Source organism: Rhinoraja longicauda, chromosome 3 (assembly GCF_053455715.1).
Source record: "Rhinoraja longicauda isolate Sanriku21f chromosome 3, sRhiLon1.1, whole genome shotgun sequence".
NCBI lineage: Eukaryota > Metazoa > Chordata > Chondrichthyes > Rajiformes > Arhynchobatidae > Rhinoraja > Rhinoraja longicauda.
The window spans coordinates 64,563,531-64,580,311 of record NC_135955.1 but is presented as its reverse complement, the minus strand read 5'-3'; the positions used below and the strand labels follow the sequence as shown (position 1 = coordinate 64,580,311).

The window sequence follows — 16,781 nt, the reverse complement described above, 5'->3', positions numbered from 1 at the left end:
CCAACAATTTGAAAAATAGATCCTATATACACATTATTAAAATACATTGTCCGGGCTGCAGAACAGAAAATGAAATACGCTGTACAATAAGAAATATAATTGAAACAGGCACTCTCCTGTCCATGACTACTGCCCTGTTAAGTTTAAGTTTTATCTTTATGGGAATGTGATATTGTACCATGAACGTGGCTGGAGGGCGTATATAGTCGGGTGTGGTTGCTTTCTAGTTTTGATCAATGTTATAACACCAACTACCACCCACCGCCACCCCTCCCCCCGACTACTCTAATCTGTGTTGTCGTAAAAACCACGTGTCCAGCTCCGTCCGCTTCTAGGAACCTCATAGATGAACGGGATCCAGTGGCTCGGATCTAACACACGCCGACCTCCCACACAAGAAACATGCATCTCGGACAAATGAGTAGAGAAATATAAAGCCGTCAACAAGTCGGGTTTCTTAAAACCTGCTGTCTGATTGGAATAACATCGTTGGGTAAGTCGTGTCTAAACTGCTGTTATTTGGTCCTGAATTGCGCAAACCGACGTCAGCTCCAAGTTGGCAGCTGATCGAGGAGTTTTGCAAGTTTTTTTTAATGTGCTTCGTTTCTGGTGAGAAGCATAGATGGTGCCGTGTTACATTGACGCGGTGTCTGGAAGCTTATTGGTAACATTAAAACGATTCAGATGTCCACGTACCGTGCGTAAAGATGCACATTTTAAAACTTTAATTCACTGTAGATATTTATGTGCGATATTTATGTTCCAGAATTGAGGAAAAAACATTCTTTTGTAATTATATAGTCTGTCACTTTAATTGCCATCAATTACAGAGCGTATTATATTCGGACAGAGCGCAGTTTAGTCAGGTTGTCTACCTGCGAGCTACACTGTTCAGTCCATGACTCGTGTAGTTAAAACATACCTTTGCACGAAGATAAAATGTCAGTGTTATAAACATTTCATGTTCGATATTGCGCATAAAGTCAAAGAAATCATAAAGTCAAATATATCTCTGCACATGATTAAAAGCTAAACTTTGAATAAATTGACAGATTACTTTTATGTACTATATATTCAGTCAACAGCTAACGGCATTTTTCTTTAATTATTTAAGTTGGAAATCTTTAGAGATGATGAAACCCAGCGAGCCCAGTGGATCTGCTTTCCTGAAGGTCGATCCCGCCTATATCCAACACTGGAAGCAGCTCTTCCCCCAGACCCAGCTGAAAGTCGGTTCGCTGACAGTGATTCCCAGCCAGCTGCAGCCGCTCGACAGAGCTGGCCCGGCGAGCGAGAGCCTCCGCCACCACTCGGGACCTCTCACCTCGGCGTCTTCCACCGCTTCCTCGGCCTCTTCTTCGGCGTGTTCCCTGTCTCTGTCCGGCCTCACCCCAGTTTCTGTGCCGCAGATCTCCGTGTTGGGGCAACTGGCGGCTTCCGATCCACCCCCGGCGCTCAACGGCAACCCGGGCAGTGAGCTGTGTTCACACGGGGCAGAGAGGACGCCGAGATTCTCCTTCTCCATAGAGGATCTGGACTATTATTTGTACGGACAGCAGAGAATGGAGATCATCCCTCTTAACAACCATGGAACCGACCCCAATAACCGTGAGTGAATCACTCCCTCCTTCTCCGATAGTTTGCCGGTGAATTGTCGCTATATATAACATTTCCCGCAACGTAACTTTAATGCGGGAAACATTTCAAATTGCTGTGTAGCCAGGGTATATTGTGTGGTTAAGGTGTGAACTGCGACGATCCCAAGGAGTGTGCTCGCCAACTTGCTTTCCCTTATTAAATAAGAATACTCACAAGTGGAATCACTATTTCTAGTCCACTCGCCTCCTTTGCAGATATAAACAAGTTGGACACATTAGGCTTTCACCCCACCCCCCATTTCAAAGGAGACCGGATTGAAGTGAAACAGCCAAACATGTTGCACGAGTGAGTGCCAGACTTTTAAAGAACGAAACACGGCAGTGTCTGATACTCGGAGAGCGAGATTTCGCTTTGCATTGTGACGATGCAATAAAACCTTCCCCTTGTCTGAATCAATAGCAAAGAATTCCTAAGCAGCAGTTGTGTCAGAGAACTGTCTCGATTCGTAGCGATTGCATCCTGTCCTCGGTACTACTGCACATAAACGTCCCTTGAAATTCTCGCGGCGAACAGAGTTATCACCAATCATTTTAAAAAGCATTTCTAACTAAAAATATGTCTTACCGATAGTCAAATATTAGAATAATGGCTGGAGATATCTCCAGCAAACTTTAAAAAAAGATGCATTTAGACGATTGAAAATGTGTAATAGAGTATGGCAAAACTTGGTTCCGAATATGGTTCAATTTGGTGCCACTGATGTGAAAGCGAAGGGACCAACACACCTTTATATTCATCCTAATCAGTATCGTAATTACAGCAATAGTTAAAATATAACCTTAAAAACACTGCGTACTGCAGCCCAGAACGTGATTTTACTTCCGTACAGAGCGACGTAAGGTAGAGGAGGCATTGACTTAAAACCACTCGCAGTGAAAGACGCCTATTAATGGCACTGTAACTTTTCAAAAACTTAAAACAGGTAAACATTTAAACACGTTGACAGGGCCGTGCTGCAGAAGTATAAATCTATCGTCGACAGACTCAGGACAAACATTTGTTTTCAAGAATCCATAGATACTTTTTTGTATGATCGATATTTTTTTCAACAGCTAAGCTGAGATAACTCATTTCATATATAGAGCGGCTTGGGTGAATGGGCAAGGTCTTTTCAGATGCTGAGATAAACTGAAACCAGTGAAAGATTTCACTGTAAGACTGAGATAGATTCTGGATAGAATTAACTGATAAACGTCACCCAATTTTCCGATCCTGTATTCTTTCAAAATCTCCAAATAAAGTATCCCAAAAGATCAAATATGTCAAATTAGCACATATTCTCCATAATCTAAACCGTCATTTGAAGAGTGAGGAGCACTTCTAACTATAGCTTTATTATCCATATTTCCTTTGGTTGAAAGGTGGTGAATGTTTATTTAACGTGATAAAATGGTCCATCAGCACTAATCTCCATCGATAACTGCCAGACAAAGATGAGCGATGAGCGGACAAGACACAATTAATTGCCACTAGTTTTCTGGAGAAAGCTGGCCGAATCGACTATATCAGGGCACCGATCGATCGCCTCAGAGATGCTATTCATCATCTCGGTATTGTTTGGGTCTCTTAGGGACCAGCCGCAGTTTTATCTAAAAATCCTATCTGTCTTCCCCCAAACTCCGTCAGCCTGGCAAAATCCAATCAGCTGCCCAACGGCGCCATCCAGCCCAGTCTTCATCTTTATATCAAGGAACACCCCGAATACCGGTAGAGAAATATAACAAACTACCAGACGTTGCCGAGTGAGGCAGTTATACTCACATGGCAACCCATTTCTTTAGGTGTATTGCAATTCCTGGGAATATTTTTAATACGTTTGATGATCACGGCGTTAAATAACTAATGGAGCTATTCCAGACAGATATATTTATATTCCATTGAACTCTTGCCAAACAACGGACAATTTAGAATCTGTAAGGCAGATGTATATTTGCTCCGTGTGCACAGAAATAGGTTGCAAATTCGCACTTCTATTTTTTTTCATCAAAACAAAAATAGTATATAATTGAAAATGTCTCCAATATTGATTAATTCAGATACGTTTATGTTATGTGGACTGAACATTTTATGGTATGGGTAATTATTCATGATATTTTTTCTTGGTGGTTCCCATAAACCATAATGTATGTAAGAAAGATACTGGGCCATTTAAAATGGGTACGATGATTTGATACGGCTGTTGAATTGCCCCAATTTAATATACGCTGAAAGTTGAACAGTGGTTGCCTATAACGGCAACCAATGATTAAATGTAAATACGAGCTGGTCTTGATATTATTTATGAACTTAAAATTGATATCGGGGATGTTTCAGAAAGCAAGTTGATAGTAACGATAAACGATTTGTTCAATGTGAGTGAGGCACGCAGTCTATCGGCGTAAGTACAATTTGTATGAGCAGATGAGACAATTGCCAAATTACCCTTTGTCCAAGTAATGAGTGGAAAAAAAGATTTATTTTTAAAAGTTGAACAAGAAGTTAATGCAACGACGTGCATTTATTTTAAATTGAATAGATAACAGATTTCCCTACTCTCTCCAACTTCCACGTATTAGAACGTTGAAACTACTTGGATAACATTAAACCAAACGCATAGTATAATTATCAGCATTTCCCCCCCCGGATAATCCCGCTGTGCAGAGGTGCCTGATCTCGAACTGTCATACTTTCAAACGCTGTTCAAGGAATGCGTCAAAACGGAGAGATTATGTGAAGGCCTGTTTAACTTTCAACTTCAAAGATGGCATGGACGGTGTATCGTGTGTGCTTTCAGATATAATATAATCACTGTATGTGAAAATGTGCATATACATTAATATGAATGTAACAAACATAACCAGCCAATTACAACATTGGTTTAGCTCCTTATTTCTTATTTCCATTTGTAAATGCAAATATCACATTATAAAATATGTCATTTGGTGTAACACATGTAACATTAATAATTCTTTGGTATTGTAATATTACAATATCTGGTCTTCCGAAATGGAAAGTCAACTATAAATTTGCACAGGGAAGCTTGATTCGCATCTCGGAATCAAATTGCCTGAAAACCATAGTTTGCCGAGCAGCTTTAAATAAATTGAAAGTGGCCAAGTTGTAAAGTTTTGAATGGGATGAGAAGGAAAAATCTGACGACTATTGTTTGTCGTGAAAGTGCCGAGCGGTTTGGGAAAGCGACCCTGTTCTCCACAAATTAACTGGGTGGGGAAAAAATAGGAATGGTCGCGGGGGCTTCATCTAGTTCCAATACCCGACCTCCCCCCATTCATAAAAGCAACCACGATAACTCGATACAACCACTCCAATGAATTTCCCTCCATCCGACGCGCTGCCTCGGGAGCAACAATACCCGACCTCTTCCCATTCATAAAGGCAATCACGATAACTCGATACAACCACTCCAATGAATTTCCTTCCATCCGACGCGCTGCTCGGGAGCAGCAAATCTTCAGAAGCGAAAATAAATGGCAAGTTTTGTTGCAGCGCGGATTAAGATAGTACACGAGCAGCTTTCATTGCAGGGTATAATTTCATTGCGTCCTTCAAGATTAGCACCTTACAGTGTTTGGGGTGTCTTTTGAGCTACCTTGTACTTCTTAACTCCAAATATCTCATCTATATATACAATTACTATTTGAATACTAAGGGATCTCCAGATTGTCGTGTCCGATGAATATATTTGGCGCATTTGCTCATTACAAACATTCCCATCGAGAATCATGACTGATCGGGTTATAATAGTTCTAAGCGTATGAAGTGGATTCAATTCTAATGTAACCAGCTCTTAATTGTTTACTATATTTTGGAAATTAATTACATTCAGCGGCAAGAATAACATGTATTTGCGATTAACCGCGGTCCCGGGACTGAAACCCATGTTAATGGGACGTCCTGAGTGATTTCTCATCCATATCACATTTTCTTTCTTCGCCCGCAGCTGTTATTGACTGGTTCATTCTGCTGTTCTTTCACCGGTACAATTATTACTGTAATGCAAAATTCTTGCTACTTAATAATTGTTTGGATTAAGATATCCACCGCCGAGACATTGCGACAGATTTTTTTTGGGAGGGGGGGGGCATTTACTCATATTTTTGTACTTACGCCCGAGTTTTTAAACCAAGCGGAAAACACAGAAGAAACTGGGGATACACAGATTACACGGTAGATAAAACCCGGATAGGGCGCTTTGGCCTATTCTAGGCTGCCAGCCTTTAAAATAATTAATGAGGGTGGTCTGAAATATTAAAAATGGGAAAGTGAAAAACAGGCAGAACACAAAACACAACTAATACACAGAGGGGTGGTAACATGACATTGATGTACAGAGTTATTAGGGGAAACACCTAGGCGCGAATAGTTGGGGTTAGTTGCCATTATCTGTTCACTAGTTCGGAATTAACCATAGAATGAAAGGGCGGGCGGGAAATAGCAAACTAATACACATCTGCCTAAAAATCTACTACGTGGTTACGATGCAAAGACAGGTTGTTTGCAGATTATAAACCAAAATAACAAAAATGATCTTTGAATCCAAAATTAAACTCTTCGTCGGTGGATCAGCAGTCGACTAAAATCCACTTTATTAAACTACGGCGTTCGCAACTTGTTAATGTTTCTACCTAGTCTCTAATGTAAAGGAGACATGCTTTCTATTCTATGTATCCGATTTCCTTGCCCACTGGCACAGAACACGGGGGGGGGGGGGGGGGGGGGGGAGTAAAGCAAATTTGTAAAAAATAAACGTAATCGCATTAAGAAAACACAACAAAATGTGCAATGGCGCCAATTCGTAGTTTTTAATATCCAACTTCTCCCCCCTTAAATTTGCATTGGTAAAGCCTTTACAGCAAATGAGGCTTTTACCTTTGTAAATTGTAATAAACTAGTTACAGGAGTATTCTGACACGTGAAGTTTCTTGTTGTCTCCTTAGTCAAGTAGACTGTCTCTCCCCTCAGCCCTTCCATTGACCCTTTCTATTCTCTGGCATTCTTTTCTTCTTACCACTCTAATCTCTCCTTCATTCTCCCTCTCGATTCCATCCTGTCCCTCCACATTGGCATTGGTGTTTAGTCTTAACTCCTGATGCCCATTTTGCCTTGTCCATTGCCCTATCCTGTTAAACTGTTCCAGTCTCAACCCTTTCACTTGGATGACCTTTCTGTCAGGACACATTTCATTCCACTTGGGAGGTACATTTTGAAACCTATAACGTGAAAAGAATTGTATACCGTGACCTCCATAATGCTTGGGACAAAGACCCACCATTTATTTATTTGCCTCTCTACTCCACAATTTGAGATTTGTAATAGAAAAAAATCGCATGTGGTTAAAGTGCACATTGTCAGATTTTAATAAATGGTATTTTTATACATTTTGATTTCACCATGTAGAAATTACAGCAGTGTTTACACATAGTCCCCCCCCCCCCCCCCCCCCCATTTCAGGGCACCATAATGTTTGGGACACAGCAATGTCATTTAAATGAAAGTAGTCATGTTTAGTATTTTGTTGCATATCCTTTGCATGCAATGACTGCTTGAAGTCTGCGATTCATGGACATCACCATTTGCTGGGTGTCTTCCCTGGTGATGCTCTGCCAGGCCTGTATTGCAGCCATCTTTAGCTTATGCTTGCTTTGGGGGCTAATCCCTTTCAGTTTTCCTTTCAGCATATAAAAGGCATGCTCAATTGGATTCAGATCGGGTGATTGACTTGGCCACTCAAAAATTGACCATTTTTCAGCTTTGAAAAACTTCTTTGTTGCTTTAGCAGTATGTTTGGGATTATTGTCTTGCTGTAGAATGAACCACCAGCCAATGCGTTTTGAGGCATTTGTTTGAACTTGAGCAGATAGGATGTGTCTGTACACTTCAGAATTCATTATGCTACTCCCATCAGCAGTTGTATCATCAATGAAGATAAAGTGAGCCAGTACCTTCAGCAGCCAAATATGCCCAGGCCATAACACTCCCACCACCGTGTTTCACAGATGAGGTGGTATGCTTTGGATCTTGGGCAGTTCCTTCTCTTCTCCATACTTTGCTCTTGCCATCACTCTGATATGTTAATCTTCATCTCATCTGTCCACAAGACCTTTTTCCAGAGCCGTGGTTGCTCTTTTAAGTACTTCTTGGCAAACTGTAACCCGGCCATCCTATTTTTGCGGCAAACCCATGGTTTGTATCTTGCAGTGTAGCCTCTGCATTTCTGTTCATGAAGTCTTCTGCGCATAGTGATCATTGACAAATCCACACCTGACACCTGAAGAGTGTTTCTGATCTGTCGGACAGGTGTTTGGGGATTTTTCTTTATTATAGAGAGAATTCTTCTGTCATCAGCTGTGGAGGTCTTCCTTGGCCTGCCAGTCCCTTTGCGATTATTAAGCTCACCAGTGCTCGCTTTCTTCTTAATGATGTTCCAAAGTCCATTTTGTTAAGCCTGAGGTTTGGCTGATGTCTCTAACAGTTTTATTAATGTTTCTCAGTCATAATGGCTTCTTTGACTTTCATTGGTATAACTTTGGCCCTCATGTTGATAAACAGCAATGAAAGTTTCCAAAGGTGATGGAAAGACTGGAGCTGAGAGCTCTCTTATACCTGCATTAAGGAAGCAATTAAACACACCTGAGCAATTACAAACACCTGTGAAGCCATGTGTCCCAAACATTATGGTGCCCTGAAATAGGGGGACTATGTATAAACACAGTTGTAATTTCTACATGGTGAAACCAAAATGTATAAAAATATCCTTTAATAAAATCTGACAATGTGCACTTTAACCACATGTGATTTTTTTTCTATTACAACTCTCAAATTGTGGAGTACAGAGGCAATTAAATAAATGATGGGTCTTTGCCCCAAACATTATGGAAGGCACTATAAGTTTGCTGTTATGATCATTATGGTTGTTTCTTGGCAAACACCTCACCTTTGCTAGTGCAACTTTCTTGTATGATGCAACCTATCTGTTTTCCGTGCTCCTTTGCAACACCAAAAATGCCTATGCCTTTCCACCCAACCTAATTTGCAATTTCATTCGAGCATAGAAGAAGGGCCTTGACCTAAAGTGTCACTTATTCTTCTCTGGAGAGAACCTGCTGAGTTACTCCAACACATTGTGTCTTTTTTTAAAAACATTTTCATTAACAGCTTTGAACTAACCTAATATAGACACAAAGTGTTAGAGTAACTCAGTGAGTCAGACAGCATCTCTGCAGAAAAAGGATGGGTGATGTTTTGTGTAGGGACCTTTCTTCAGGCTAACCTGATTTATTCTCCTGCCTCTCACACTGACATCCTGCTTCTGTCGTCAGTTTAATCCACGCCTGCTTTGTTGTCAAATAATCTGTGATCCTTCTCGTGTCGTGTAATACAGATTGTTCTCCTCTCCTCAGGCTGTGATATGTGTGCTGACAATCGGAATGGCGAATGCCCAATGCATGGACCACTCCACTCACTGCGTCGTCTTGTCGGCACAAGCAGCAGTGCAGGCACCGCTCCACCTGATGTACCCTGTGGATTGCGGGAGCTGCCACGAGAGGTGTGCCTGTGTACCAGCACTGTGCCAGGCCTGGGTTATGGCATCTGTGCAGCCCAACGCATCCCGCAGGGAACCTGGCTTGGACCTTACCAGGGAATTACCCTCTCGAGGGAAAAGGTGCATATGGGAGGTCTCAGGAACAGCCGCCATCTCTGGGAGGTAAGAAGCAGTTCCCCTTAAACCATGTGAACATCACGAAACCCTCATGAATTTATTTGTGACGTTTGTATCTCTACACTCTGTATCTCTAAACTCTAAACACATAAATGCTACATTTAAGATGATCAGAAGGCTGCATATTATAGAATAATGTGATATCATAGCAACATAAATTCGCTTGTATTACATAGATTCCCTTGGATTTATCAGCAATTCTATTCAGTGGGATAACTGTATTTATTGAAATCCACTTTAAAGATAACATTCAAGAAGTATCTATTTTAAAAAGTCACAAAAGACAGCAGCAAACAGTTTTGATTCAATTTGCTGTAACTATTTTGGAGCACATTTTCCACATAATAATTTAAAACCCAACTTTTGGAACTTCATTAACTCCATCAGTCTACTTACAATACATGTGACATATCACATCCATACACTGTACAAACTGAGCTAGATAACTCAAATCACTGAGTTCTCATTGATTTAAGACCATAAGAACACAACCTAATTAATAAAATATAGGAATTAGGTAAATTTTGTACTGAAAACAGTACCGTGTATTTTGATGCTGTTTGAGACTGTATATATTTTTATTTATAGTAAATACTGTTACAGTGTGTTTCTTAATTTTATTGCTTTGGTACAGTTTCTTTAATTCTTCCACATGAATTTGACCACACAGCTGAAATGTTGATATGTTCTCACATGTGTTGTGTAGCAAGTGGTAGTTCTGCTCTATGAATCTGTAACATTAATACTGGCATTTGGAATCAATGAAACATGCAGTAAGATGTAGCTGCAAAAGATATTGGGATAAATTTTACAAGTAAAAAAAATTACAGATGAAGAAAGCACCTGGTTGTATGATTTGATGATTCTAAAACCCTGTTAACAAAGTTCCAAAGTCAGATTCTAAAACTATTATGTAGAATGGTGGCTACACTATAACTACAGCAGATTAATGTTACAGCTACCAACATGGTCAGCAATTATGTTATTAATGCTCAAACTTGCCGGTGATTTGTAGCAAGGCAGAATTACAACATAACTGCTAGCTGGGGACCAATTTGTGCCGCTCCGCCATTAGGGTTATCTTCTTCATTCGTGTCCATCATCCATGCTTCAATGTTACATCACTGTCATCGTCCGTCCTGGAAAGGGCTCAAGCATCCGGCGACAATTAGTGGGAACCATCACTTGTACAATAGATAATGGTGGTAGCAGAATTAGCTCAGGGCACTTCCAGTTTCCAGCCCTGCGACGTGGACGCTTCTGCTATGGGGCCATTAGGGTTGTGAAAAAAGGATTCTAGCTTAGCCTGTTCATAAATTTCATGAAGAGAAATCACTTGCACGTTAAGTGCTCATCAGATTCACAACACTATCTTTGGAGCTTAACTCCTTTTGTTATGAATTGATTTAGAAGATCTTAAAAATAATTGATTTCCAGTTCTCAGAATGGTGTTAGTTATCCCCATTGCATCTTTATCAGCCGACATGTCCACCAATTTCGATGGCAAAACCAAAAGGCCTAATGAGCTATTGTGACTATTTAAAAAGCCCAATATGTCAAGATGTTTCATTTCATTAAAATATACCCACTTATATTTCCCAAAAATTCATTAGTGGCTACAATTATAGACACATGTCTTTGTTGTTGTTGTTGTTGTTGTTGTTGTTGTTGTTGTTGTCATTGTTGTTGTTGTTGTATATTACCCCCCCACCCCAGCACATCCAAACCACATGTACATGCAAAAATAGTTGAATATTCTGTAATTTGTCTCAGACATATGAATAATACAGATTGTGACTGCAAATTGAGTAACAGGTTATTGACAGTAAGTATTGTATTGCAATTGCAGTTTTGGTTCTACATTCTTTGATTAAACAGCAGGGATATTTCATAGTGTAACTGATTAAATCACATGAATGATATAGACATCAACACTATTTAACTTTGACTATGATTGAAGAACTAGAGGACATAGGACACAGTTTCTAAAGTTGAAATGGGTTTTCTTTTCTTATGAAGTGGAAATGAAGTTTTTGCTTTGATAAATTTGTCAATAATTTCTTTAATTTAAACAGTTCAATTATGTCATCTTGAAATCTGTTTGAAAATTTCAGTGCAGTTTTCTTAATTATTCCACATTTCCTGAGGTGTATTAGTTTCCTTAATTCCCACGCGGCCTTTAATTGCATGGCAAATTCTGAAATAGTGAACTTTTCTTAGATATGGATGTCATTTCAATATATATAATGTATGGTAACCAGTATAGGCTTATGAATGAATTATATGTTGCTGTTGAATATTATTTTCATGCTCTAGGTGTATTGTCTTAATGGTAAATTGTACCTGTACTCTCAAAGCTGTTTAGAATTTTGCTTTAAAAATTTTTTTTCATACCTTTTGATATTGTTGTAGAAATTAATGTGCAGAGTAGCAATGTTGCATAATGGAAGACATTTTCCATTTTTAATAATCACTTGTTAGCATAAATTATTTTGTAATAATTTATAGTAACACTGAGAGCTTTTTACTTTGGATCAACAATGGAAAATGCTGGTTGGTAATTCAATTTGTGGAAATATTGTAGAAAAATTAAAAGACTAGTTTCAGACTTACACTAAAAATAACTGTCAAAATTCTACATCTAAGTTTACAGTGATACAATGAAGAATTTTGCTTCATACTGTCGCTCTTTACTTCATAGAGTATAGGTACGGGAGCAAAAATGACATTTATTGGTCGTTCTTAATTGCACATCCACTTCAAGAAGGGTCTCGACCCAAAATGTCACCCATTCCTTCTCTCCAGAGATGCTGCCTGTCCCGCTGAGTTACTCCAACATTTTGTATCTATCTTCGGTTTAAACCACTATCTGCAGTTCATCATCACTTCATCATCACTTCATCATCACTTCTGGTTGGGCTGGAGTCACATAAAGGCCAGGTTTATTTCCTTCCTTCTCACGAGTAAACCAGATTCGCGTTTTACATGAATCCAGTGGTGTTATGGTCATGATTACTAATTTCACTCCAGATTTATTAAAGCCTTGAATTTCACTTCCTGAGCTACCAAACAAGAAAGAGAAATGTATTTTTGTGCTTTTTGTCTTTTTTTTGAGTAAGTAATGCTTTCCAGAAAACCAAGGTAACTTATTCTTTCTCATGTGGTTGAGGAGAATCTTTCACACACTCACAGACCCATGAGAGGAATAGATCAGGTAAACGCAATGCAGGGAAATCCAGAACCAGAGGACATATGTTTAAGGTGAGGGGGGAAAATTTAATAGAAACCTGAGGGGTAACCTTTTCACACAAAGGGCAGTGGTTGTATGGAATGAACTGCCGACGGAAGTAGCTGAGGTAGGTACTATCGCAATGTGTAAGAAACATTTATACAGGTACATGGATAGAATAAGTTTAGAGGGATATGAACCAAATGCAGGCAGGTGGGACTAGTATAGATAGGACATGTTGGTTGGTGTGGGAAAGTTGGGCTGAAGGGCTTGTTTCCATGCTGAATGACTCAATGGCTCCATGACTCAAGAAACAGACAGGCAGAATAGTTGTGAGGGTATTTTGTAATGAGATTAGTTGACTGCACCTCATATTCTGAGGCCTTCAAGGAAAAAAATGCAGAAAAATGTAAACTATGAAAAATGAGGAAATCATGGACAACAAATTGATTTCTGCATTGAATTACGTATATTCATGTCCCAAATATTTCTCTGCTAACACTTTTATAGTGTAACGATAGAAGATTTAGTTGGTTTGACTTTTATCACAACTGCAAATCTGGATGATTGGTTTATTAATCATACAACATTTAAGTGGTTAATTGGCCACTCTAAATGACCCCAAGTATGAATGGTTGAAAATGTGGGGAGAATAAAAAATGAGATAAAAATCGTAACAGTCTAAAAGGGTTGTTCATGGTTGGCATGGGCTTAGTGGATCAAAGAGCCTCTTTCTGACTTCCTGACTCTATTCTGAGGGCGATTACCAGGGTGGGAGCTAAGGAGCGGTTTCCCCTCTTAGAACTAGGGACATGATTATGAAGTATGAGTTACTCATTTAACCTGAAGAGGTGGAGGAATTTATTTTCTCAGAGGCTCATGACTCTTATGATTTTGTTGCACCAGAGAGCTGCAGAGGTGGATACTTTGAATATATTCAAGGTGGAGACTGACAACCTTTGAACTAGAAGGGAGTCAAAGCTTATGTGTGGAGAGCGAATAAGTAGCATTGAGACCAAAATTGGATCATCCATGTATGGTCCGAATGGCAGAGTCGGACCCTGTTTTTATTATTTTTCTAATAATTCTTACTGGTACATTGCTGATATAATGCTTGAAGCCAAGAAGAGATAGGAAAAGGCATTCTTAGTAACTGTAAACAATTAATATACCGTTAATTCTTGGTATTTTGGGATCTGGCATTCTGACGGATATAAACTACTAAGGCCTTGTTTAAATACAGTTGTTCCGGAATGGTTAGGTAGGTAGATGAAGGTTGGATGGATTGCGAAGATGTTCTGGAAGCAAGGCCTCATAGGTGGGATGAGGACAGAACCTTGATGAGCACCTGATGGGCTGAAGGGTCTGTTATGACTCTATAAAAACCTGGAAAGCTATGGTTGTCTCTTTGTGACATCAGTTAGGAAACCTTTACATTTTAAGTGCCCTTGAATGCTTTCTGCCAACTTCATCCAGTGTGCAAGTCAATTAAAATGTCAATGGGGTTCCATGTAGAATCCAGCCAAGAAACTGAGCAAATTTCTCATATTCTAGTAGTAGTAGAAAGCATCAAGTATTGAATTCATCAGCACATGCGATTGAGTAGGAATTAGTACCCAAGAATATTTAAATAGGTGAGTAGCACCAAAAGAAAATCAAAGCAATAACAAAGACCAATAAATAACAAAGACCAATAAATGACATGGGCAATAGATACTTCTTAGTTTTGAAAGATTAGAAGCACTGGAAGGATAAAACAAGAAAGAGTACAAAGTGATCCAGCCTGAAGAAGGGCCTGGACCCGAAACATCACCCATCCTTCTCTCCAGAGATGCAGCCTGTCCCGCTGAGTTACTCCAGCATTTTGTGTCTACCTTTGAATTAAACCAGCACCTGCAGTTCTTTCCTACACAAGAGTACAAAGTTAATGGTTGGAGGCTGATGGATATGGGTGAATGCTTTAGGCACGGAAACCCACTCCCCCTCTCCCCAGACAGAACAAGGATAGAGTTCCCCTGGTCCTCATCTTTCACCCTCCCAGTCTTTGCATCCAACACATCATCTTCCACAATTTCCGTCACCTCCAAAGTGATCCCACCACCTGGCACATCTTCCCATTTCCACCCCTTTCCACCTTCCACAGAGACCACTCCCTCTGCATCTCCTTGGTTCACTATGTTCCCAATGTGGCCTCCTGTATATCGGTGAGACCAAGAGTTGACTCAGTGACTGTTCCGCTGACGACTTACGCTCAGTCTGTCAAGGCATGCTGGATCTCCCGGTTGTTAACCATTATAACTCCTCGTACCATTCCCATACTGACCTTGCTGCCCTGGGCCACCTCCTTTCCCAGGGTGAGTCCACACGCAAACTGGATGAACAACACCTCATATTCAGTTTGGGTAGGTTACAACCCAATGGTATGAACGTTGAATTTTTCCAATTTTAGGTAATTATGTAACCCCCCCCCCCCCTTCTGCCCCCATATAACTCTTCCCCCCCCCCCCCCCCCATCCCTGGTGCCTCACTGGAATCACACTTATTTCTCCCCTCCCCCTCCCCTTCCACCTACATTCCTGTCCCTAGCATCACAATTCGTAACTCTTCAATCCTTCTGTCTCACACCTTCTGTCTTTTCATCTCTGGCATTTGTCTTACCATCTGCCTATCATAAAATCCTCCTAACGTATCAACCTATTACCTGCCAGTCCTAGTTCTGCATTCCCCCACCCCCACCACCACTCCACACACACACACACACACACACACACACACACACACACACACACACACACACACACACACACACACACACACACACACACACACACACACACACACACAATCCATCTGAAGAAGGAACCTGACCCAAAAGCCACCTGTACGTTCTCCAGAGATGCTGCCTGACCAGTTGAGTTACTCCGTCACTTAGTGGTTTCTCTTGCACAATGAAGGAAATTGGATTTTTGTTGCGGAAAATCATTTATCATTTTCCTTTTAAAATCTTTCACCTTGCAAAAGAAAAAAATCACACAATTGGGCAAATCCATGCTTGAAACAGTGCAAGGCTTGACGGCATTGTGAAAGATGTGACAAAGCAGACACACTTGGCCATTGCTCTGTTTTTCTGCTGAGCAATGACCAGGCAGGTTTTGCTGACCTTCAGGGATGCAAACTAATGCAGCCAAAGACAAACAGCATGAAAGCAACCATAGACTTGAAGGGAAACAATGGTACATGGTGATCATCAGTTCCTGTGGACAGTCCGCTTGTGATCCAATGTCCTGATGGAGTCCAATGCGTTGAATCACCCTAGACCCACAGTGAGGTGGGGGGGGGGGGGGGGGGATCAGAATAACAAAGATCACACTGAAGTGCATAACAATGAAGGAGCAAGGAAAAATGAATGAGAAAATATTCTGACAAGAATAGTACATAGTTTGTTCAATACATCAATGTCAGAAGGCAGGTCATTTAATTTGCATCTCATTGGGTATTCCAATAAAATCTGCTCCTTTTCTGACTATTGAATGAAGGTTATCTTTGAACTTCACTTTATGTTTGCAAGAGAAAAAAATGGATTGTGTGAATGGTGAATCATTAGGTGCATGCCTGAAGCTTGAAGAACTCAATCCAATTTCCCGATGGCTGCTAAGTTATCTGGAAATGATCACTCACAAGATCTGCTCAATCACCTTTTTGTTAATTGTATATGAAAAACGGATTTTTCAGGCTAATTCCTCAAATAGGTGAATGTCAAATCAAGTTGAGTTTATTGTCGAGTCTGACGAAGGGTCTCGACCCGAAACGTCACCTATTCCTTTTTTCCAGAGATACTGCCTGAGTCGCTGAGTTTTTACAGCATTTTGTGGCTATCTTCGATGTAAACCAACATCTGCAGTTCCTTCCCACACATGAGTTTATTGTCATGCGCACAATAATACATTGGGGTACGGGCGCAATGAAAATCTTTCTTCCAGCAGCTTCACAGGCACATAGACTCCTGCAATACACATAAACATAAACTATACATAAATAATCAATAAATTCTGCAAGACAATGAAAAAAAAAGTCTGTGCAAATGCAAAACACAATTAGATAAACAAGTGGTGGAAGAGCTGGTCCACAGTATTCTGTTGTTAAGGTAGGATCAGGGTTTTGTAGCTCAGTTCA

At 40.3% G+C, this 16,781-nt stretch overlaps 1 protein-coding gene across 1 annotated transcript in view; it reads left to right on the top strand.

Annotated features, from left to right (window-relative positions):
* Positions 1–1,130: 1,130 nt before the first annotated feature.
* prdm6 (PR domain containing 6) overlaps positions 1,131–16,781 on the top strand; it is a 172,927-nt gene continuing 157,276 nt past the window's right edge. Inside the window, exons 1-2 of the mRNA XM_078397012.1 lie at positions 1,131–1,608; positions 9,060–9,364. Of these exons, the coding sequence (XP_078253138.1) occupies positions 1,131–1,608; positions 9,060–9,364 (783 nt within the window). The remainder of the gene's footprint in view (positions 1,609–9,059; positions 9,365–16,781) is intronic.